This window comes from Scyliorhinus canicula, chromosome 19, assembly GCF_902713615.1.
Source record: "Scyliorhinus canicula chromosome 19, sScyCan1.1, whole genome shotgun sequence".
Taxonomy (NCBI): domain Eukaryota; kingdom Metazoa; phylum Chordata; class Chondrichthyes; order Carcharhiniformes; family Scyliorhinidae; genus Scyliorhinus; species Scyliorhinus canicula.
Genome location: NC_052164.1, coordinates 30,445,082 through 30,469,914, shown reverse-complemented (window position 1 = coordinate 30,469,914; position 24,833 = coordinate 30,445,082). Strand labels below are relative to the sequence as shown.

The 24,833-nt window shown below is 47.3% G+C and overlaps 1 protein-coding gene across 1 annotated transcript in view; it reads left to right on the top strand.

Moving 5' to 3' along the window:
* asic2 (acid-sensing (proton-gated) ion channel 2) overlaps positions 1–24,833 on the top strand; it is a 510,486-nt gene that overhangs the window by 397,407 nt on the left and 88,246 nt on the right. The window contains exons 4-5 of the mRNA XM_038779460.1: positions 22,427–22,577; positions 22,815–22,871. Coding sequence (XP_038635388.1) covers positions 22,427–22,577; positions 22,815–22,871 — 208 coding nt within the window. The remainder of the gene's footprint in view (positions 1–22,426; positions 22,578–22,814; positions 22,872–24,833) is intronic.

Sequence of the window (24,833 nt, the reverse complement as noted above, 5' to 3'; positions counted from 1 at the left end):
AGTACCCGATGAGGGGCTCAAGAGCATTATATTGTGGCAGGAAGGGGAGACCCTAGCTTCACGCCATTAATTGCATGCACATACTCGCTTTACTTTCACTTACGTGTTTGTGCGGGTTGGTATCGTGCTGCCGGTGCTGGCTGGTTTTTGGAGCAGAGCAACCTGTAAAACCCGTCTTTCAGGAGGCGTTTCATTCTCCGCCCGAACGGAGAATCCCGGTACTGGCGTCGGGCAATGGAGAATCCACCCCAATATCTCGTGACAGTCACTTTCCTTGGGGTGACATGGTCCACTTTCTCAGACCCAATGGTGGGATTCTCCGGTCCACCAGCCATATTTACCAGCGCAGTGCGCCCCCACCGGCAGTGGGATTCTCCATTCCCGCAGCCGGCCAATATGGTTTCCCATTGTGGCCACCCCATGCCATTGGGAAACCCACAGGCGTGGGTATGTTGCCGGAAGACCGAAGGATCCCGCCAACGGATAATTCTGCTGACTGTGTCGTTGCGAAGTTGCTGCCTTGAACTCAGGTGAGGGTGATTGTTGAGGGAATGCTCCCAAACTGGGGTAGTCTATCTTTGGGGCTAGAGTTATAATCCATTTCATCTCCTGATGTCATCTTTCCCTATGAAGAGGGAGGAAAATATGGGAAGGAGACATAAGCACATTCTGGGCTAAAAAGAGCACTAGCGTTTCCTATCCTCTCTCTTTGTTGGTATGCTGTATATGGCACAGGAAAAAAACGAGAAAAACAAGATTTTCCTGACAACTCTAACCATGCCACTGCAGAGGCCCAACATTGCTGCTGGTTCCTGCACTGAGCCATTAACCTTCTTGCAGGCCAATCTCTGGCAGTGGCCAGCAACAGTAGGAAAAGAAGAGGATTTTTAGAAGCTGTGTTACAAAGACAAGGGATCTTCAGGGAAAGACCTGTAAATGACATGCAAATAATATATTGTTTCTGCTGCGCGTATTTGGATTAATTCACTCTTCAATTTGCACAGCTTAAGATACAAATTCAGCTCTCCGCTTGCGTGCCCTATATTGCACCAGCCACATTACTCAGTCTAACAGAAACAATAAATGATCAGTTCACATTGTGACATTTCAGGAAACTGATGCCAGTGATCTGGTTTGCTTTTGCATCAAAATGCTCTCCAACTGAGCCCTGCATTTTCCTGGACATATGCAGAGATGCTCCATTATCCAATTATCTGCAGAGTCACATTCAGTAAAATACTTACGTTGGATAGCTAGCATTTTAACATTGAAAAATAGGGCTTGTGAATTGTGCTGAAGTAATTTAATGGTGTAATTGAAATTGTGCAGGAAAGCTCCAGAGATTGAGACAACCACCAACACTTGAAGCAATAACCTAAGAGCAGGCGGAGCAGTTGAAAACAGCTTGCGCAAAATTGATGATACAGTGCAGAAGGAGGCTATTCAGTCCATCAAGTCTGCACCGAACCTCTGAAAGAGCACCATACCTAGGCCCACCCACCCGCCCTATCCCTGTAGCCACACCTAACCTGCACATCTTTGGACTGTGGGAAGAAACCGGAACACCCAAAGGAAACACACACCGACACACGTGCAAACTCCACAGAGAGAGTCACCCGAGACTGGAATTGAACATGGTTCCTTGGCACTGTGAGGCACCAGTGCTAACCACTGTGCCACCGTGACACCCTTCTTGAATTGCTGTCGTCTGTGTTGTGTTTGGTACACACACAGTGCTGTTAGGAAGGGAGTTGCAGGATTTTGACCCAGCAACAGTGAAGCAATGACAATATAGTTCCAAATCAACATGGTATGCGTCTGAGGGGAACTTGCAGTTCGTATGCATCTGATGCCTTTGTCCTTCTAGATGGTAGGAGTCATGAGTTTGGAAGGTGCTGTTGAAGGGTCCTTGATGAGTTGCTGCAGTGCATCTATAGGTGATATGCACTGTTGCTGCTGTACATCATTGGTGGAGGGAGTGAATACTAAAGGTGGTGGTTGAGATTCCGGCCAACTGGAGTGTTTTCTCCTGCATAATTTTGAGCCTTTTGAGTGTTGTTGAAGCTTCATTCAGCTATGCAACTGGAGAATATTCCATCATGCCTCTGGTTTTTGCTTTGTAGATGGTGGACGGGCTTTGGGAGTCAGGAGGTGAGTTACTCTCTGCAGAATTTCAATCTCTGCCCTGCTGTTATAACCACAGTAAGCTGGTCCATTTCAATTTCTGGTAAATAGTAACTACCAAGATATTGATAATAAGTGATTCAGTGAAGGTAATGCTATTGAGTGTCAAGAAGCAATGGTTAGATTCTCTCTTGTTGCGGATAGTCATTGGCTAATACTTATATGGCAAGAATGTTACTTGTCACTTGTCAGCGCAAGCCTAAATGTTGTCCATGTCCTTACTGTATATGGACATGGATAACATTTCCTGAGGAGATGTGATTGGTGCTGGACATTTTGCAAGAATCAGTGAACATTCTCACTCTGACCCTATGATGATGGAGTAGCTGAAGTGGGTTGAACCTGGACACTACCCTCAGGAACTCCTGAAATGAAAATGAAATGAAAATCGCTTATTGTCACGAGTAGGCTTCAAATGAAGTTACTGTGAAAAGCCCCTAGTCGCCACGTTCCGGCGCCTGTTCGGGGAGGCTGTTACGGGCTGCACTGACGTCCTGGGACTTAGATGATTGTCCTCCAACAAGCGCAACCATCTATCTTATTTTGTGCCAGGTTTGTCTCTAACCAGTGGAGATTTTTCCATCTGATTCCCATTGACTCCATATTTGCTATTTCCTGATATCACATAGCGTGAATCGAATTAGCTGAACACTGGTATCTGTGAAACTGGGGACCTCAGGAGGAGGTCGAGATGAATCATCCACTCTGGCTGAAGATGGTTGTAAATGCTTCAGCCTTGTCTTTTGAACTGATGAGCTGGGCTCCCCATCATTGAGGACAGGAATCTTTGTGGCGACTCTTCCTCCTGTTGCTTGTTTGATTCTTCACCACCATTCATGACTGAATGTGGCACGACTGCAGAGCTTAGTTCTGATCTAAGATGTGAGGTCTCGGGTGTGGAATTGCCAAGCTCTGTCTAATGCATGATGCTTCCACTGTTTGGTTTGAAAGTAGTCCTGTGTTGACGCTTCACGAGATTGACATCTCATTTTTAGCTATACCTGCTGCTGCTCCTGGCATGCCCTCCTGCATTCTTCATTGAACCACGGTTGATCCCCTGGCTTGGTGATAATAACAGAGTGGGGGATATGCCAGGACAGAAGGTTACAGATTATGGTTGAGTACAATTCTGTTGCTGCTGATGGTCCACAGTGCCTCATGATTGCTATAAGGGTCCTTCCTGTTGATTCCCTTATTTCCACTTTCTTTATTTTTGCCGTTATCATTTTGACCCATGGATGATTAATGGACATGTATCTTTAAGTCACGCAGAGGAAGTAGGCAGTACGGTAGCATGGTGTTTAGCACAGTTGCTTCACAGCTCCAGGGTCCCAGGTTCCATTCCCGGCTTGGGTCACTGTCTGTGTGGAGTTTGCTCGTTCTCGCCGTGCATGTGTGGGTTTCCTCCGGGTGCTCCAGTTTTCTCCCACAGTCCAAAAATGTGCAGGTTAGGTGGATTGGCCATTCTAAGTTGCCCTTAAGTGTCCAAAAAGGTTGGGTTGGGTTACGGGGATAAAGGGGATAGGGTGGAGGCGTTGGGCTTAAGTAGAATGCTCTTTCCAAGGGCCAGTGCAGGCTCGATGGGCTGAATGGCCTCCTTCTGCACTGTAAATTCTATGAAATTCTATGAAAGTGTGGTACTGGACACTCAGAGAAGAAGCTGCTCTCGCTCCCTCTTGTTGTCTCCAGAAATGCTGAAGGCTGCTGTACTTCTGAACCTGCAGAGACCTGAATGAATCTGCAGTGAAAATCATTACAGACTGGAAAGCAAAAACTTTAAATTGAAAGCCTGGATTGAAGGAAGGTGTGTTAGAAGATAACCATCGGGAACAAAGATTCTTATCCTTTGTGATGAATGTACACCATAGTATAAGCTGTCTGTGTAACACTGTGGCCCAATGGTAATGTGATCTCCTTACAGGTACTGTACTGGAACCTGGTGGGCTCCGCCCCTCCCGGACGGTATATAGACCGGCCGCCAGGGGGCGGAGCTCATTTGTACAGCAGACTCAGGCAGGCTGGTTCTTGGTTAATAAAGCCTATGTTCACTCACTCTCATTGTCTTGCAGTGGATTAATGGCACATCAATTTATTAATTAAAGACTATGGAAGCCGCTCTAAAGCCTGATAAACTGGAACTCGATGCACGAGCAGCAGAAGCTAAGGAAATCTGCCACTGGCTGCGCTGTTTTAAGGCCTACCTCAACTCCTTCGAAGCGCCTCTCTCCATTGCCCTCAAGCTGCGAATCCTCCACGGCCGGGTGAGCCACCGAATATTGGGTATGATTCAGGACGCGGCCATGTACGAAGCGGCGGTCGCGATCCTGAAGAGACAGTTCGTGAAGCCCGTGGACAAAGTGTTCGTGCGGCACCTCCTCACTACCCGCCGTCAACGCGCCGGGGAATCACTGGACGAGTAGCTAGAGAACCTGATGCTACTCACCCGCAACTGCAAAGACGTGACGGCTGAGGAGCACATGAAACTGATGATCCGGGACACCTACGTGGCTGGAGTACAGTCTAACTACCATCCGGCAGCGACTGGCCTACATCTGGTCTAACAGATCCTCAGCGCGTTCTTGGCAGACCCACTCGTGGGCACCACTGACACGGCCGTCATCAGACCCGACTACGTCTCAGGCCTGTGCCGCGCAGCTGCCCGTGCAGCCTGGGGGACCGTCGTGCTATTTCTGCGGGCTGGGCCGACACCCCTGGACATGCAGCGACTGCGGCAAAAAGGGACATTTTGCCAGAGTCTGTCTGGCCCGACCCAAAGCCCCGAAGTCGAAAGCTCACCAGGCCCGATCCATGGACTCACAGGCCCACAAACCCCACAAGGTGGCTGCGTGCCTGCCGAAACCGCCCCCTTCAGACCCGTCACCCGCCTCATGCAGCTCGCGGGGGGCGCCATCTTTAACTCAGCCCGACACGTGCGACCGATGTGGGCGGCCATCTTGGTCTCCATTTTCGACTCAGCAGGATACGTGGGGGCCGCCATCTTGTGACCTCGATACCTCAGACCACGCAGAACACCCGCAACTCGGCGCAGTAACCCGTGACCAGTCGCGGCCAAAGCATCTGAGGAACTCGATGATGGCCGTCCGGGTCAATGGGCACGATATCCCCTGTCTTTTTGACTCCGGGAGCACAGAGAGCTTCGTCCACTCCGACATGGTAAGGCGCTGCTCCCTCCACATCTACCCCGCATCCCAGACAATCTCCCTCGCCTCCGGATCCCATTCGGTACAAATCCGGGGGTACTGTGTCGCGAACCTCGCGATACAGGGCGCTGAGTATGCCCAAGTTAAACTGTATGTCCTTCCTCACCTCTGCGCACCCCTACTGCTTGGACTCGACTTATGATGCAGTTACCAAAGCCTGACGCTAAAGTTCGGCGGACCCCTACACCCCACCCCTCACTGTATGCAGCCTCATGACCCTTAAGGTTCCCCCCCTTCACTCTTTGCGAACCTCACTCCCGACTGTAAGCCAGTAGCCACCAGGAGCAGGCGGTACAGTTCACAAGACATGATTTTTATCAAGTCGGAGATCCAGCGACTCTTGAGGGAGGGGATCATCGAGGCCAGCAACAGCCCCTGGAGAGCACAAGTGATGGTCGTCAGGACCGGGGAAAAGAATCGGATGGTTGTGGACTACAGCCAGACCATTAAATGGTTCATGCAACTGGATGCGTACCCCCTCCCCTGCATAGCGGAGATGGTCAACCAGATCGCACAGTACCAGGTGTTCTCCACGGTCAATCTGAAGTCTGCCTACCATCTGCTCCTGATCCGCCCTGAAGAGCGCTTTTGAAGCAGCTGGCCGACTCTTCCACTTCCTCAGGGTCCCTTTCGGCGTCACTAACGGGGTCTCGGGTTTTTTAGAGAACGATGGACCGAAAGGTGGACCAGTATGGGTTGCGGGCTACATACCTGTACTTGGACAATGTTACCATCTGCGGCCATGATCAACAGGACCATGACGTCAACCTTCAGAGGTTTTTCGAGGCCGCCCAATCCCTCAACCTCACATATAACAAAGAGAAGTGGGTTTTCCGCACTACCCGACTGGCCATCCTCGACTATGTCATCGAAAACAGGGTCCTGTGGCCCGACCCCGACCACATGTGCCCCCTCATCGATCTTCCATTTCCCAAGGCCCTCAAACGCTGCCTGGGGCTATTCTCCTATTATGCCCAATGGGTCCCAACTATATGGGCAAAGCCCGCCTACTTATCAAAGCCACGATATTCCCCCTACCGGCTGAGGCCCGCGCGGCCTTCAGCCGCATCAAAGCAGATATTGCCAAAGCCGCCATGCACGCGGTGGACAAGTTCATCCCTTTTCAGGTAGAGAGCGATGCGTCAGACGTCACCCTGGCCGCCACCCTCAACCAGGCAGGCAGGCCCGTGGCCTTCTTTTCTCGAACCCTCCACGCCTCCGAGATTCAACACTTCGCTGTCGAGAAGAAAGCACAAGCCATTGTGGAAGCTGTGCGGCACTGGAGGCACTACCTAGCCGGTAGGAGGTTCACCCTCATCACCGACCAACAGTCGGTAGCCTTCATGTTTAACAATGCACAACGAGGCAAAGTAAAAAACGACAAAATCTTGAGGTGGAGGATCGAGCTCTCCACCTATACTTTCGATATCAAGTATCATCCTGGGAAGCTCAATGAGCCCTCAGATGCCCTGGCCCGGGCCACGTGCGCCAGCGACCTGGGCCCTAAGGCCCACAATCTGCCCTCCTCCACCGAGGAGGTCAGGGCCATGACCAGGGACTGCCAAGTCTCCGCAGAGTGCAAACCGCACTTCTACCAGCCAGTTAAGGCCCACCTGGTAAAGGCCTCCCGGCCCTTTGAGCGCCTCAGTATCGACTTCAAAGGGCGCCTCCCTTCCACCAACCGTAACGTATACTTCCTGACCATCATTGACGAGTACTCCCGCTTCCCTTTCGCTATCCCATATCTTGACATGACCTCGGCCACCGTTATAAAGGCACTGCACAGCATCTTCACCCTATTCGGTTTCCCTGCATACGTCCACAGTGACCGGGGCACCTCTTTCATGAGCGATGAGCTGCATCAGTACCTGCTCAGTAAGGGCATTGCCTCGAGCAGGACTACGAGCTACAACCCACAGGGAAACGGGCATGTGGAGAGGGAGAACGCGATGGTATGGAAGACCGTCCTTCTTGCCCTTCGGCAAAGAGGGGTTCCCCGAAAATCCAGCCCCCGCCGTGGCAGAGATTCTCCGCCACCCGGGAACTGGTGGGGCCGGGAATCACGCCACTCCGATCGGAGAGAGGCCCCGCGGCGATTCTCCGGCCCGAATGGGCCGAAGTCCCGCCGCTGGGAGGCCTCTCCCGCCGCCGAGGTTTGAACCACCTCTGGTGGTGGCGGGATCGGAGCCGCGACCGGGCCCCTGGGGGGGGCGTGGGTCGATCGGACCCCGGGGGGGTGCCCCACGGTGGCCAGACCCGCGATCGGGGCCCCCCGCTCAGACTCCGGGCCAGTGCCCTGATGCACTCTTTCTCCTCCGCCGCCGCCACGGCCTCCGCCGCTGACATCACCGCCGACGCATGCGCCGACCAGCCAGCCCAGCTGCTGGGCGGCGGGCCTGAAAGGCCGCTGGCGCCGGTTTTTTGCGCCAGTCTTCTGGTGCCAAACGCTCCGGCGCGGGGCTAGCCCCCAAAGGTGCGGAGAATTCCCCACCTTTGGGGAGGCCCGACCCCGGAGTGGTTGGCGCCACTCCCCTACGCCGGGACCCCCCCGTCACGCCGGGTAGGGGAGAATGCCACCCCTGGTGACTGTAGTTATTGGGCAGCCAAGGGCCAAAGATTTCGATGTTCTTCTCAGAACAATTTATAAACTTCAATTGTGTTGCGAGTCCGGGTCAAGTGTGGCTGGAATTGACCATGCACTAGCCAAGGGAGTCGTAACATTGACCTATTTAGAGTTTCTAGATTGGTTCAAAATCTATCCCATTTAGCATGGTGGGAGTGCCGCATAACAACGATGGTGGGTATCTTCAGAGAGAGTGGGTGGCGGTTATGGACAGTTGCATCAGCGACAGGTAGATTAGTGAGTATGTTGTCAAGTAGATTTTTCCCTCCTGTTTGTTTTCTCACCATCCCTTAGACCCAGTCCAGCAGTTATGTCCTTTAGGACTCAGGCACTCCAGTCTGTGGTGGTGCTACCGAGCCACTCTTCACAATGGATATTGAAATCCCTGATCCAGAGTAAATTTTTTGCCCTTGCCACCCTCAGTGCTTCTTCCAACTGATGTTCAATTGGAGGAGTATTGATTCATCAGTTCAGGACATTGTCTGTAAGATATGATGCTGTGAGTATGGGTGTGTTAGGCAGTAGCTGGGGGAATTTAAGAGTAAACCACATTGCTGTGTGTGTAGAATCATATGTAGCCCAGACCAGGTATGGAACGGCAGACTTCCTTCCTCAAAGGGACATTAGCAAACCAGATGGGTTTTACAACAATCGATTTATGGTCACCATTACTGAGACTAGTTTTGAATTCCAGATTTATTCATTGGATTTAAACTCCACCAGCTGCATGGTGGGGTTTGAACCCATCCGTATTAGAAGCTGGCTCTCTGGACAATTAGTCCAGTGACATTACCACTATGCCACCCTCTCCCAAGGGTCACTTTATGAAAAGTCTAATTCTAATGACATTGGCTTGTTATTCAACACTGCTTTGTGTTTGCTATGTAGGAGTGTATCAGCTTTTGATTGTTCCTTTTAATTACAAGTCGACAGCGCTGATCTTTTGAGTTATCACTCATGTCTATATTCTGCCTTGTTGACCTTTCATGTGATGATTAGTGTTCGAGCACACAAACACAGTTTGATTTGATCTGATTTGATTTATTGTCACATGTACCGAAGTACAGTGAAAAGTATTTTTCTGCAGCCAAGGGAACGCACACAGTACGTACATAGTAGACAAAAAAGATTAATCAACGGAGTACATAGACAAATGGTACATCGACAAACAGTGATTGGTTACAGAGCAGAACAAGGGGCCAAACAAAGCAAATACATGAGCAAAAACAGCATAGGGTGTCGTGAATAGTGTTCTTACAAGGAATAGTTCTGTCCGCGGGAGAGTCCTTGAGGAGTCCAGTAGCTGTGGGGAAGAAGCTGTTATTATGTCTGGAAGTGCAGGTCTTCAGACTTCTGCACCTTCTGCCTGATGGAAGGGTCTGGAAGAAGGCAATGCCTGGGTGGGAGGGGTCTCTGATAATGCTGTCTGCCTTCCTGAGGCAGTGGGAGATGTAGCTAGAATCAACGTGAGGGTGAAAAGCTTGTGTGATGAGTTGGGCTGAGTTCACCACACTCTGCAGTTTCTTGCGATCTTGAACCGAGCAGTTGCCATACCAGGCTGTGATGCAGCTGGATAGGATGCTCTCTATCGCACATCTGTAGAAGTTTATGAGAGTCGATGCAGACATGCGGAATTTCTTTAGCTTCCGTAGGAAGTAGAGACGTTGTTAGACTTTCCTGACTATTGCATCAATGTGAGTGGACCAGGACAGACTGTTGGTGATAATGACCCCAGAGAACTTAAAGCTATCGACCATCTCCTCTTCGGATCCATTGATGCAGACGGTGGTGGTGGGGGGGGTGTCTTGCTACGCTTCCTGAAGTTGATGATTAGTTCCTTGGTCTTTCCAACATTTAAAGACAAGTTGTTTTCGGTACACCATGGAGCAAGGTGATCTATCAGGAACTCTAGGGCCGTGGCCATAATAATCACCTCGACAATGGAATATTGTGGCATCAGATTTATTTTGTGTTATTTACATCCCCTTGGTGCAATAACTAATATATTAAACAGAAGCATACGGGGGGAAGTCAGAAAGCTGGCGGCTGTCTGCTTCCGCTGTTCCAGTAATTAATTAAATATCATCAGCTGCAGGAGAATGAGTTCCAATATTCCTCCTTCACGGCCTAGACCTTCCCAGGTGCAGCAATCATCGTCGGATTGCCTCTGTGTCTGGAAATTTCCTTGGCTGCTCTGCATTTCTACAGGGGTCTCCTGAACACAGCTGCCCGCAAAATGAGGAGTGCAAAAACTCTCAGAGAATTCAATTAGATCATAGTAGAGTCGGGAGAAGACAGGAAACTCTCCCCTTTTACAGCACTGGATCCCCTGTGGTAAATTCAAACGCATGGTCTGAATGTTAATGAATAAATGTGAGTGAATGGTGAGTGAATGAATGGGTATGTGGATGAGGTGGATCAGTGGGTAGCTGACTATGGGGGAAAGGGGCAAGGAGTAGGTGGGTGAAGTAGTAGATAGGTCAGTGGGTGAGCAGATTGGGAGGTAATCGGCACAGGTTGGGAGGGCAGTTGAGTAAGGTCAGGAGGGTAGTCGGCGGGTTGAGAGGTAGTCAGTGCCCACCACACTGGTATGGAGATGGATGTAGGGCCAACTCTGATTCTGTGCTTTTCCTTGGAATCCTGTGCTCCCTTCTGATGGAAGGAGGGTGAGAAATGCAGTATGTTCAGAGAATGGTGGGAAAATGAGATGAAGATCACAAACAGGGTGGCTTTGCATTCAGATGAGGATGAATGTCAGTGGTGGTTGATCAGGGGAAAGTAGTCGGGGCGGGGGGGGGGGTTAGGGTAGTTGATGTTTTCTGAGGGTAGTCGGTTGGTTGGGAGTGTAGTTGAGTCAGGTCGAGTGGGTAGTCAGATTGTCAGAGGGGTCGGGGGATGTAATTGAGGGGTCAGAAGAGTATTCAGGATGCTGGGGTGTACTCAGGTTTGGCAGGGGAGAGGGGTACTTAGGTATGATGTAGTTACCCAGGTATTGGACTAGTTTTTAATCTGTCTAAAAGTGTCTGGGTAACTATTCAGGCAAGCACATCAAAACTGGCCCAAGTGCCTAATTCTAACTCAAATTCAGAGACAGTCACAGAAGACCATAGGAAGCAGGTGAATTATCCATGGGAAGTTAAAACGTTGGGGCAATTCCCGCAGAGGTTCACATGTCAGGACCTCCACAGCGTTCCAACCGCATCTCAGTCATATGTTTATTCTCCGATGATCTGGAGACCAGAGGAATTGGCCCCATGTTTCATGCAGGGGAAAATGTAACCAGTAATAGGGTAGTAATAGCAACCACGAGTGACAAAATGCAACAAAAACAGTTCATTTGAGAGATTAGAAAGAGAGATTATTGTTATTGGTTGTCAATCACCAAGTACAGCAATTTTTGAAAGACTGATTAAGTTAAACTAAAAATGGAATTAAAGAAAACGAGGGTGGTGGAAGTGGAGACAGTTAATGATTTTACAGGAAATGATTTCAAAGGAAAGAAGTGACCTCCCATGAGGAATCTTTGTCATTCTGCATCAGCCATTACCAGGCGCTGGATGGGAGATGAAGGAAATGAATTAGAAATGTCACGGGAACAGATTGCTAAGTCATCATATTTCTTTGGCTGCTGACATCAAGCCAATGGGGCTCTCTGATTTTCAGTTCTGTCACCAGGTAGCTGAATCTTTCGATTTCTAATGGCCAGCCATGCCAACTCAGCTTATCGCCAGTGCCCACCACACTGGAATGGAGATGGATGGAGGACCAACTCTGATTCTCTGCTTCCCCTTGGTGTCCTGTACTCCCTTCTGATGGAAGGAGGGTGAGAAATACAGTATGTTGAGAGAATGGTGGGAAAATTAGATGAAGATCACAAACAGGGTGGCTTTGCATTCAGATGAGGATGAATGTCAGTTGTTGTTGATCAGAGGGAGGTGTGAAGAGGTGGCTATACCGAGAGGGAAGGATAGGTGTAATATACAAGGTAAATTAGTATGAGGAATGATGTGTGGGAGTAGATAAGACGGTAGAGTGAGGGAGGCTGACGTTAGGCACAGATCAGGCTTAACTATTTTAAAATAAATTTAGAGTACCCAATTATTGTTTCCAATTAAGGGGCAATTTAGCGTGGCCAATCCACCTATCCTGCACATCTTTGGGTTGTGGGGGTGAAACACACCCAGACACGGGGAGAATGGGCAAACTCCACACGGACAATGACCCAGGGCCGGGATTCGAACCTGAATCCTCAGCGCCGTAGGCAGCAATGCTAACCACTGTGCCACCATGCTGCCCCAGATCAGGCTTAACTTGAATGTGCTCAGCCAATTACCTTTCCTGCCCTAATTAGGTCATTGAGCCTCTTCTGGCAATGAATCCAGGAGTGTGGCACTGCTACGTCTAACCTCAACCGTGGCTTTGGATTTGGCCTTCTTGATGTCTGAGGCAGGCCTCCTTCTCCGATTGACAGGCAATACAATTTCCCCACAGTCCCTTGCTGCTCATGGTTTCCTCTGTCAGGATGTGGGCCACGCTGGCTCGGCAAGCATTTATTGCCCATCCCTAATTGCCCTTGGGAAGGTAGTGGTGAGCTGCCATCAATTAAGCCGATTTGGTGCTTCCCTGCAGTGTTGTGAGTCCATTGCTGCAGATTACACCTCTTTTTGAACATCTGCACAATGCTTCAAGACTCATTCAGACATAGAACATAGAACAGTACAGCGCAGTACGGGCCCTTCGGCCCTCGATGTTGCGCCGACCTGTGAAACCATCTGAAGCCTATCTGACCTATATTATTCCATTTTCATCCATATGTCTATCCAGCGACCACTTAAATGCCCTTAAAGTTGGCGAGTCTACTACTGTTGCAGGCAGGGCGTTCCACACCCCTACTACTTTCTGAGTAAAGAAACTGCCTCTGACATCTGTCCTATATCTACTACCCCTCAATTTAAAGCTAGTCCCCTCGTGTTGGTCATCACCATCCGAGGAAAGAGACTCTCACTGTCCACCCTATCTAACCCTCTGACTATCTTATATGTCTCTATTAAGCCACCTCTCAGCCTTCTCCTCGCTAACGAAAACAACCTCAAGTCCCTGAGCCTTTCCTCGTAAGACCTTCCCTCCATACCAGGCAACATCCTAGTAAATCTCCTCTGAACCCTTTCCAAAGCTTCCACATCCTTCCTATAATGTGGTGACCAGAACTGCACGCAGTACTCCAGGAGCGGCCGCACCAGAGTTATGTACAGCTGCAGCATGATCTTGTGGCTCCGAAACTCAATCCCCCTACTGATAAAGGCTAGCACACCATATGCCTTCTTAACAGCCCTATTAACCTGGGTGGCAACTTTCAGGGATTTATGTACCTGGATGCCGAGATCTCTCTGTTCATCTACACTACCAAGAATCTTGCCATTAGCCCAGTACTCTGCATTCCTGTTACTCCTTCCAAAGTGAACCACCTCACACTTTTCCACATTAAACTCCATCTGCCACCTCTCAGCCCAGCTCTGCATCTTATCTATGTCCCTCTGTATCCTATAACATCCTTCAGCACTATCCACAACTCCACCGACCTTCGTGTCATATGCAAATTTACTAACCCATCCTTCTACACCCTCTTCCAGGTCATTTATAAAAATGACAAACAGCAGTGGCCCCAAAACAGATCCTTGCGGTACACCACTAGTAACTGAACTCCAGGATGAACATTTGCCATCAACCACCACCCTCTGTCTCCTTTCAGCTAGCCAATTACTGATCCAAACCGCTAAATCACCTACAATCCCATACTTCCGTATTTTCTGCAGTAGCCTACCGTGGGGAACCTTGGCAGATGGAATACAATGTTGACAAATGTGATGTTATCCATTTTGGTAGGAATAACAGCAAACGGGATTATTATTTAAATGATAAAATATTAAAGCATGCCGCTGTGCAGAGATACTTGGGTGTGCTAGTGCATGAGTCACAGAAGGTTGGATTACAGGTGCAACAGGTGATTAAGAAGGCAAATGGAATTCTGTCCTTCATTGCTAGAGGGATGGAGTTTAAGACTAGGGAGGTTATGTTGCAATTGTATAAGGTGTTAGTGAGGCCACACCTGGAGTATTGTGTTCAGTTTTGGTCTCTTTACTTGAGAAAGGACGTACTGGCAATGGAGGGTGTGCAGAGGAAATTCACTAGGTTAATCCCAGACCTGAAGGGGTTGGATTATGAGGAGAGGTTGAGTAGACTGGGACTGTACTCGTTGGAATTTAGAAGGATGAGGGGGGATCTTATAGAAACATTTAAAATTATGAAGGGAATAGATAGGATAGATGCGGGCAGGTTGTTTCCACTGGCGGGTGAAAGCAGAACTAGGGGACATAGCCTCAAAATAAGGGGAAGTAGATTTAGGACTGAGTTTAGGAGGAACTTCTTCACCCAAAGGGTTGTGAATCTATGGAATTCCTTGCCCAGTGAAGCAGTTGAGGCTCCTTCATTACATGTTTTTAAGGTAAAGATAGATAGTTTTTTGAAGAATAAAGGGATTAAGGGTTATGGTGTTCGGGCCAGAAAGTGGAGCTGAGTCCACAAAAGATCAGCCATGATCTCATTGAATGGCGGAGCAGGCTCGAGGGCCCAGATGGCCTACTCCTGCTCCTAGTTCTTATGTTCTTATGTTCTTATTAAACGCCTTACTAAAATCCATATACACCACATCAACCGCTTTACCCTCATCCACCTGTTTGGTCACCTTTTCAAAAAACTCAATAAGGTTTGTGAGGCATGACCTACCCTTCACAAAACCGTGTTGACTATCGCTAATCAACTTGTTCTTTTCAAGATGATTATAAACCCTATCTCTTATAACCTTTTCCAACATTTTACCCACAACCGAAGTAAGGCTCACAGGTCTATAATTACCAGGGTTGTCTCTACTCCCCTTCTTGAACAAGGGGACAACATTTGTTATCCTCCAGTCTTCCGGCACTATTCCTGTCGACAAAGACGACATAAAGATCAAGGACAAAGGCTCTGCAATCTCCTCCCTGGCTTCCCAGAGAATCCTAGGATAAATCCCATCTGGCCCAGGGGACTTATCTATTTTTACACTTTCCAAAATTGCTAACACCTCCTCCTTGTGAACCTCAATTCCATCTAGCTTGGTCGACTGAACCTGAATATTCTCCTCGACAACATTGTCTTTCTCCAGTGTAAACACTGACGAAAAATATCCATTTAACGCTTCCCCTATCTCCTCTGATTCCACACACAACTTTCCGCTACTATCCTTGATTGGCCCTAATCTTACTCTAGTCATTCTTTTGTTCCTGATATACCTATAGAAAGCCTTAGGGTTTTCCTTGATTCTATCCGCCAATGACTTTTCGTGTCCTCTCCTCGCTCTTCTTAACTCTCCCTTTAGGTCCTTCCTGGCTAACTTGTAACTCTCAGGTGCCCTAACTGAGCCTTCATGTCTCATCCTAACATAAGCCTTCTTCTTCCTCTTGACAAGTGCTTCAACTTCCTTAGTAAACCACGGTTCCCTTGCTCGACAACTTCCTCCCTGCCTGACAGGTACATACTTATCAAGGACACGCAGTAGCTGTTCCTTGAAAAAGCTCCACATTTCGATTGTACCCATCCCCTGCAGTTTCCTTCCCCATCCTATACATCCTAAATCTTGCCGAATAGCATCATAATTGCCTTTCCCCCAGCTATGATTCTTGCCTTGCGGTATATACATATCCCTGCCCATTGCTAAAGTAAACATAACCGAATTGTGATCACTATCACCAAAGTGCTCACCTACATCTAAATCTAACACCTCTCCGGGTTCATTACCCAGTACCAAATCCAATGTGGCCTCGCCCCTTGTTGGCCTGTCTACATACTGTGTCAGAAAACCCTCCTGCACACACTGCACAAAAACTGACCCATCTATAGTACTCGAACTATAGTATTTCCAGTCAATATTTGGAAAGTTAAAGTCCCCCATAACAACTACCCTGTTACTCTCGCTCCTGTCGAGAACCATCTTTGCAATCCTTTCCTCTACATCTCTGGAACTATTCGGAGGTCTATACTCCCAACAGGGTGACCTCTCCTCTCCTGTTCCTAACCTCGGCCCATACTACCTCAGTAGACGAGTCCTCAAACGTCCTTTCTACCGCCGTAATACTTTCCTTAATTAACAATGCCACACCCCCCCCCCCCCCCTCTTTTACCATCTTCCCTGTTCTTACAGAAACATCTAAATCCTGGAACCTGCAACAACCATTCCTGTCCCTGCTCTACCCATGTCTCCGAAATCACCACAACATCGAGATCCCAGGTACCAACCCATGCTGCAAGCTCACCCACCTTATTCCGGATGCTCCTGGCGTTAAAGTAGACACACTTCAAACCAGCGTCTTGCTTGCCAGTGCCCTCTTTTGAACTTTTAACCCTATCCCTGACCTCACTACTCTCAACATCCTGTACACTGGGACTACAATTTAGGTTCCCATGAGCCCCTGAAATAGTTGAGCTGAAATAGATCAATGCGACTTGTCATCATCTGGAAGTCAGACGCAAAATATAGTGGCTGTGTTAAAAAGCCACCGGAAAACATGCTTCTGAAACTCCCAAGTTCTTCATGGGCTGGCAGCAGGTCAAAAAGTTATCATTTAGCCCAATGTCAGTGGAGTTTTAGTCAAAATTGTGTTTTCAGGTCTTTGGAGTAGAGCTTGAACCCAGAACATTCTGCCTGAGATAAGGTTATCACTGAGCCATGGCGGGCACACAGGGTTAAGGGGGTCATTAATATGGACTGGTGTTATTGTGAATCAATGATTGCTGAAAACATTGCTCAGTTGGAAGCATCTCCAGCAATGAAGGATATAAAGATACAGAACAGAAATAAATAGTGCTCTAGACAAAGCCTTCTCCCCGAGGGAGACTTTATATCCTATTACTGAGCAATGTAGCTCACATGAAGTGTGACAGGAACAAGAATGAATATCGCTGTTTCTGTGCTGGCCAAGGAAACAATACTTCAGAATCATCTTGTAATGCCATTGTTGGAGGTTGTGAATCAGAGGCTGAGAATTAATGGGGGCAATGGAGTCCCACCCACAAGATGGAGAGCCGGTGGGAGTCCCCAATCACTTAGGTGGTGGAGGCTCAAACACATTGAGTGCCCAGCAGGTGAACAGACATTTAACTGGCCAAAAATTGACCTTTTCTCGGATTTAGGTTCCTGGGGGATTGGGGGAGGAATCATTTTTCTGAGAGCTGCTGGTATATTGGAGAGGTGACCTCTACCTCAGGATTAGCAGAAGGCAGTAGATGTAAAAACTGTATGTGGTAGTTCATTCATGCCCTAGTTATCATAAACTGAGCCCCCAGGATAGTCCTGTTACTCTATGCAGCATATTCCAATTAGATTACACCAGACTGGCTTGCCATGTTGCAACTCAGAACCTGAGGCCTAAGCTGAATATGGCTGGGATGGCATTCAATTATTTACGCCAGGTGCCAGATCAGGTTGCTGTGCCTCATAACTTCAAGCTGAAATGTATGACATAATCCATCCGGCGCACTCGGATTGGATTTCATGTGGCAATCCAATTTATTGTTATGCGACTAAAAATCTTAAGCTACCACAAAGATCGGACTGGGGGGATGGGGTGAGGGGAGGGAGGGGGTGTTGTTGGATGTACCACTGTAGGGACTCTTATTTTTCTCTTCTGATAAGAATTAGAAGTGCAGTTGATGGGAGCTGTCAAATTGCTATTCTATGTAACTCTTTGTTACCTGGAACATTTCTTCTGTAGAAATATCTGGCGGGGCTCGACCACCCCTAGTATCTGTAGACAGGTCTTCAGCCGCCATTTCAACTTCAATACTTTTCCCTTCAATAGTATTTTCGAATCCCGGGCCCCAAGTTGTAGACTATTCTCTAGTCGGGGGAATTACAATATATATATATTTACACCGCCATATAATATAATATATATATACACCATTGTCAGACGTCTGTTACTGGGACTTGGGACAATTTCAACCAGGATGTTTTTGTAAGGGGTGCGTAGGAGGTCACCCGACTCTAAACAGCCGCAGACTGTAAGGGGGTCTCTTACCTCGGTTCTGCCGATCCGTTACCCGATGCCTCAGTGTGGTGTTCAGTTTCTTCCTTCTAGCACTTATGGCTGACTTGCCAAATTGTGGGGACTGTTATTTTTCACTTTTTATGAGAGTCGGTAGTCCGGCTGGTGGGAGTTATCAAAAATATGACTTTTTTGCTAATTACTCACTGGTATACACTTGAATAAGAACTGAATAAAACTTAGAAACAAAATCTCAAACAATACATTAAAAGGTCAAGCACATTGCAGTAAACATAAGCACAAAAGAAATCACTTAAATACAAATAAATAGATAGACGATTCACGAATTCAGGAACAAAGGACCTCGGCCACAAAGTTCTATTTTTAAGGGAATTCTTATCTCTGGTTTAAGCCCTCATTTACATTCATTGACTTCTACTTCTCAACTGAGACCTCCTGGTTTGTTCAAATGAATGTCTGTTACCTGGAGGATAACTTGTTCATCAAGCATTAGACTTTACTTAAGATTGTCTGGTACCTATCAAAACTACCATGCACAGTCTTAGGAACAATACTGGATATGTTTTCTCACACTTTGCCATGTTTCACAGCTTGGTTGTGACCGAGCTAAAATTGACTAGTTGATTACATAGAGAACAATCTGCTCTCAGTACTGAATACAATGGAATACAATGGTTAATTCAGTATATGAAAAAATGATTGGGTTCCCACAATCAAGACACTTTTAATATTTTGCTTGTTAGTTATATGCATTTAACTAGCCCTTATATGAATAAAACTATTATCAACCACTTACTTAAGTGAAATGACCAGAGTCTCCAGAGAATGTGTACCAGGTCACATAATTCCATTTAGTTTGAGAAAAATCACGGATATTGTAATAGGCCCAGGGGGTCGATGAAAGTAAAGAAGGAATCAGGAAGAAACCAATCAAAACAATTTAAATTTAAGCCTAATTAACTTTTTTTTGATTGCATTTTTTCTGCTCCAGGCTTATTCATCTGGTCTGCTGCCCTCTTTACATATCTTTGAATAACTTGTAGTGATTGATTATTGCATTGTCAATACTGCCTTCTTATATTAAACTTCAGAGTTTGCATGGCCCCAGAAGTGAGTGTCAATGAGACCTAGGGTTGCAAGAGGCCACAGATGGGGACCATGTAAAGGTCCGTTGACCTCGGGCAGGAATTTCTGGTCAGCGGGCAGGCATGACCAAAGAATCCAGTCCACAGTGTCCTTTTGGAAATTACTGTAGAAAACATAAAATTGTGACATGAGAGTCTGCATTCAACAGAAAAATAGTGTCTAAAATCAATCCTGAAAGATTTTGGAGTTTAGTCACTCTGATCATAAGATCATAAGACATAGGAGCAGAATTAGGCCACTTGGCCCATCGAGTCTGCTCCGCCATTCAATCATGGCTGATATTTTTCTCATTCCCATTCTCCTGCCTCCTCCCCATAACCCTATATCCTCTTATTATTCAAGAACCTATCTTTCTCTGCTTTAAAGACACTCCGTAAATGGCCTCCACAGCCTTCTGCGCAGAGTTCCACAGATTCACCACCCTCTGGCTGAAAAAATTCCTCCTCATCTCTGTTTTAAAGGATCACCCCTTTAGTCTGAGATGGTGTCCTCTGGTTCTAGTTTATCCTACAAGTGGAAACCTCCTCTCCGGGTCCACCCTATCCAGGCCTCGCAGTATCTTGTACGTTTCAATAAGATCCCCTCTCATCCTTCTTAACTCCAACAAGTACAGACCCAGAGTCTTCAAACTTTCCCCATACGACAAGTTCTTCATTCCAGGGATCATTCTTGTGATCCTCCTCTGGACCCTTTCCAAGGCCAGCACATCCTTCCTTAGATATGGGGCCCAAAACCGCTCACAATACTCCAAATGGGGTCTGACCAGCCTCAGAAATGCATCCCTGGTCTTGTATTCCAGCCCTCTTGACATGAATGCTAACATTGCATTTGTCTTCTTAACTGCCTATTAGAAATGTCTATTCCATGGTCATACTTCTTTGAGGTCATGTCCAGGGATGTGGGGGTGAGAGTAGAGCCTTGCCCGCCACTGGCAGTCTTTGGGGTGTCAGAACAGCCAGAGCTCTTCGTGGCAGAGGGTCGGACGCCCTAGCCTATGCCTCCCTGATCGCCTGCCAGAAACGCCTGCTTGACTGGCAAATGGCAGCACCACTGAAGAATGCAAACTACCTATCCAACCTAACAGAATTTCTCAAGCTGGAGAAAATAAAATACGCCATTAGAGGATCGGAGGAAGGCTTCCACAAAACGTGGAGGCTATTCACTAACTTGTTCCAAGACTTGTTTGTAACCAGCAGCAAATAATGTAGTGTGGTGGGGTGGCACCAGAACAGATCACAAAATAAGGAGGAGAAAGGGAGAGGGGGGAGGGAGAGAACAGAATGTTGTTGGGGGGGGGGGGGGGGGGGGGGAGAACAGGAGGGGAGACACCAAGGGAAACGTGGGGCACATAAAGGAGAGAACCCGGAAGGGACAAAGAGCGATAAACGAAAAACAACCACAGTGGCGAGCACACCCAGCGGACACTCCCCACTCCTTCTCCAGCAACGTTTAGTGCCAGGAGGCAACCAAGTCAGGGGGGGGCAAGGCCACATAGTGGTAATGGTTGACCACTGGGTGCTCCCAATCAGTGACCCCCATAACTATATAAAAGCTCCCTCTCAGGAGAATATAGCCAGCAACCGGCCCCACGCGACCTAGTGGGCAAACCCCAGGCTCCTGGTTGGCCCAGCAGGCACTCAGCTACCATTTTTCTTTTGTATCTCTCTGGACTGTCTTTTGGTCTCAATAAAACCACACTGTAAGATAAGTTTTATGTGTCGAGACGATACAGTCTATGTGTGAAAATTGAAACTGCAGCTTTTGTTGTAATTTGTGTTGATATATGTGTTGGTATCGTCTTATTCTGTTATTTTTGATATAAAGTGTTAAAAGTTCAATAAAAATGTAAAAACAAAAGGAATGTCCATTCAGGAGTGTGAGCTGGAATATTCAACTCAATTATGGTGGAGGTTCAAAGAGTAAGTTCTGTGCAAAAACTGGGATGGGACTTTATGAGCAGTATGTAGCTTAGAGCAGTATAATGTTCCTATAAAATCTCAGTAAAATATTCTGAGAGTGAGAAAAGCTCAGGCATTGTGCGTGTAATGAGTTGGAGAGGAAAGTTACAGCAAGGTCATCCCGACTATGTGATTGGACATTTATGAGCAATGTCCAGGCTAACAAATAAGGACAGAAGAGGACAAGCACACTAATCCATGGGTGTATGAAGCAGTGTACTGTGCTTTGAGACACTTGTAACCACACTGAGTCTGCCCCATACAGCCAGGCCAACAGGGTAGACTTTGTATCGCTGATTTTCATCAATCATTTCTCAACAAAAAGTAGATCGCAGGAAAAAAAACGGCTGATTCATCAGGCCTGCCCTTTACTACATTTCTCCTAACACAACCTTTTCAGGTCATCACTCAGCCATCTTTTTTATAGAGAAAGGAGCCTCAGTCTGTTCCTTCGTGGCTCTGGCTCCTTCGTGTTTGTTCCAATTCCTCATGATGTGGGTAGATTTTCTGGCAGTTTGTTCAACAACTGTAATCCAAATTTCCCAAGCAGTGTGATTATCACACAGGCATGAACCCATTTTGAAAAATAGTGGGTTTATCGGGGAATCGATGTTGGTCGTGGGAAAATCAAAGACAGCATTTCTTGCAAGTTACCAGTTAACCAGGGAACAGTGTCTTCAATTATTTTCAAAAGCTGAACGTATGAATGTGTCTTTTGCTGTTTCTAATGTGCAAATGTGGGAATTTGTATCCAGCATCACTTCATACACTGTGCAGAGTACGACAATGAAGCTCCACAGGTCCTCCAATTCAAAGTAAAGACTGATGCAAAGACATTTGAGCCTTTCTCAGATCATAGCATGGGGGCACCTTTGAGGAGCAGATTGTTGCAATTCAGCATTCATCCCTTTAATCGATCCGACAATCACAGGAGTTCCTGGACAAAATTAAACGATTGAAAATTGCGAAAGTTTTAATTTTTTTCTCTGAAATTTGACCCCGACCCTAAGTATGATCACTTGCCAACTTCCCCAAGGTAACTTGAATTCATAACCTTGTTACATTTTATAAGAAATGAATATGTTAAAATGAAGCTCAGCGTGGAGCTGTATCAGATGAGTATTGTACCTTTGAAATGTGACCCGATTAAGGATTTTGTTTGAAACGTTAATGTTCGTTTGTTTCTGCTTGCAGCTGATATACCTGCCGCCACCCTGGGGAGACTGCCAATCCTCAGCTGTCAACACTGACTTCTTCCCAAGCTATAGCATCACAGCTTGCAGGATTGACTGCGAAACAAGGTACCTAGTGGAGAACTGCAACTGTCGGATGGTGCACATGCCAGGTGAGCAAAGAAAGCCCACGCTCTAGTAAAGAGCGATTACAGAGCTATTGGGGAATTTGGAATCATCCTGTACTATAAAAATTAATGCACCTGGACCCACCAAAAAATCTGCACTGCCATGACAAGAAACAATTGTTTTTTAGTTGTCTTTACCTAAAATGATCAGTAATGGAAAATGCAATATTCAAAGTTTCATATCAAGATCCGACGGTGACTTTCTGCTGATTTTCATTCCAGGAGATGCCCACTATTGCACCCCTGAACAGTACAAAGAATGTGCGGAACCCACATTAGGTGAGTTGGTACTACCTCAGTTTTGTTGAACTGTATGAACCTGCATTTATATAGCGCCTAAAACACAGTAAAACTCGCCAGGTGCATCACCAGAGCGTTATCAAGCAAAACTTTACTCCAAACCGCATGGGCCATAAGATGTTGCAGCAGAAGTAGGCCATTCGGCCCATCGAGGTTTCTTCACCATTAACCAATGAGGGGATATTGGTGCAGGTGACTGAAGTCTTGTTGAAAAAGACAGGTTTTAAAGAGTGTCTTCAAGGCAGAAAAAGAGGAAGAGAGGCAGAGAAGGAATGCCAGAGCTCAGGGCTTTGGCAGTTGAAAGTATAGCCGTAATGTAAGGGTCTGGCAGATATCGGTTTAATGTGGGACTGAATACTCTATCGTCCACATAGTGATATGAGAGAACACATGACCCACACGTTGGGGTCAGTCTTGCATTGGACAGAGCTGTGTGCATCACCAAGCATAGAGCAGCTCCTAACCTGAATCCCTTGCTGCATACCTGCACATAGTTTTTGCAGTTAAAAATACAGACAGTTAAATCATTTAACACTATGAAGATGCCGTTCAGACCTACCAAATGATAACCAACACCCTACAACATTGGCCACCAATGGTGTAGCGATTAAAATTGGGAATGCTTCTGAGTTCAGAGTTGGAGGAGGAGACAACATTGTGGATGGGGGTTGGGGGGGACCTTTGCCGGTGAGAAGTGGGGGGTAGAGTTATTCTGAGATCTGGGTTTTAAAAATGGGAATGGATCCAGCCTGGCTGGTGTCTTTGGGTCCCACACAGCATATTTTGGGTGTGAATCCTTCCCTGGCTCCAAAATAATGTCTAAGTGATGGTGGATCATGATGGGAATTCCCTCTGAACAGCCACCGGCGATTTGCACCATTTTTCTCACCCAAAATGGCACTTTGTCATTTTTTGGAAGAATTCCACCCAAGTTTGAGGGGTAGAAGGTGTATCATGGGCACAGCAAGATCCCGCATACAGTCTTATGATAATGATCAAGTAAGTATTTGAAATGTTTGCAGAGGGAGAAATGTTGCCAGGATACTGCGGATAATTTCCCTGTGAGTGTGAGTTTAGAACTAAGGCAGGGTGGAACTTAAAAGAAGGTCAGCCGCGTGGACGAGGGGAAGCAAGGGAAGTGACAGGTGCAGCTCACTTGTTGTTCTTAGTCGTACTGACAAAGAAAACCATGGGCTGGATTTTCTGAGGCACCATGGTTCCCGCACCGCCTCTCCACCCGCTCACTGGTGAGTTGATCACCATTCTATTGGCTGCCCAGTATCTATTGAATGCTGGGAGCAGCTTTGATTGCTTTTAGATGAGACTTCCACCTATACCTTGTGAGGAAGTCCTGCCTTAGAGAGCTTGCAGACGGCTGGCAGTTCTGTAATCCCAGCACTGCAAGGTGGGAATGGTGGCCATTCCTGGGACTACAATCAGTCATGACAATCAGGAACCTAGAGTAAGAGGCAAGTTCGGGTTCCGCCAGGGCCAGGTTTGCAGACCAGTCAGAAGGAGGTGGGAGCCTTAGTTTAAAGGAGGGTAAAGGTATAACTCTGCGTGTAGCATAACTTAGGCCTCACCGTGTCGTATGTAAAATACTGTTGGTTGGGAGCGGGGCATGAGACTTTTAAGTGGTTATTTAGTGACCAGATAAGGGTCCCAAAATGCCCAAGGGCAGTTGAGTCATCTCATCCTTACCCTGCCTCCCATAAATGTTCAGAGATGTCCAGGATGGGCAGGGAGGAGACAGAAAACTCACTTGCTCAATTTTACAAGCCTCATTGTCATTGTCAGGGGCTGGTTTAGCACACTAGACTAAATCGCTGGCTTTGAAAGCAGACCGAGGCAGGCCAGCAGCATGGTTCAATTCCCGTACCAGCCTTCCTGAACAGGTGCCAGAATGTGGCGACTAGGGGCTTTTCACAGTAACTTCATTTG